Genomic DNA, 748 nt, shown 5'->3' on the forward strand with positions numbered 1-748 from the left:
AAGCGCGCCGGAAGCATCGAAAACCAAGGCCCGACAGCTGTGGCCGATGGGATATGTAGTCCTTGAATGCCTCAGTCACTCCTTCTACTCATGAATCCCCATTTTCCCCAAGCTGTAGCAATCTTGTGTAGAGTCTAGTTTAGAGTATCATCTGGGACCTCGGGCTTAGATTGCTTTCACAGGCGAAGGGAAAAAATCTACAGCCAGTATTTCGGTCCCAGGAAGCTCTGCGGCGGACAGGCAGCCCAGCTCGGCATGCCCTGCAGTTGGGCGCGGGGCTTCCTGGGAGCTGTAGTCCCCGGGTTGCGTTACGGCGTTGGCGGAGTGGAGGGCGGAGCTGCCGGCGGCCCGGGCGGGCAGGCAGCTAGAGAGGGTGCGATCGCCGCTGCCGCCGCCACCGCCGCCGCCACTACTTCCACCACCGCCGCCGCCGCCGCCGCCGCCACCTCCGGGGCTGTTCGCCGCTGCGGGGAGCGAGAGGCGGAGGCGGGGCCGGTGCCGCGATGGAGCCCGACTCGGTGATCGAGGACAAGACCATCGAGCTCATGGTGAGTGCGGCCCCGCCGGACCCTCGGCCCAGGGCCTGCCCAGCGCGATCAGAGGGCCCGAACCCTCCCGCAGTCCCGATTCCGCCTCCCCTCCCCCCGGCGCCCCCGACTGAGGCCTGTCTGGGCCGTCCTCCCTCCTCCTGATTCCTCCCCGGTTCTGGTCCTTTTCTCTCTTCCCTGTCTTTCTCCCCCCCCCCCCC

The 748-nt window shown here is 66.7% G+C and overlaps 1 protein-coding gene across 1 annotated transcript in view; it reads left to right on the plus strand.

Moving 5' to 3' along the window:
• Positions 1–480: 480 nt before the first annotated feature.
• Positions 481–748, plus strand: part of FBXW11 (F-box and WD repeat domain containing 11) — a 109,439-nt gene continuing 109,171 nt past the window's right edge. Inside the window, exon 1 of the mRNA XM_044664453.1 lies at positions 481–548. Coding sequence (XP_044520388.1) covers positions 504–548 — 45 coding nt within the window. The 5' untranslated portion in view covers positions 481–503. The remainder of the gene's footprint in view (positions 549–748) is intronic.

Source organism: Gracilinanus agilis, chromosome 2 (assembly GCF_016433145.1).
Source record: "Gracilinanus agilis isolate LMUSP501 chromosome 2, AgileGrace, whole genome shotgun sequence".
Classification (NCBI taxonomy): Eukaryota; Metazoa; Chordata; class Mammalia; order Didelphimorphia; family Didelphidae; genus Gracilinanus; species Gracilinanus agilis.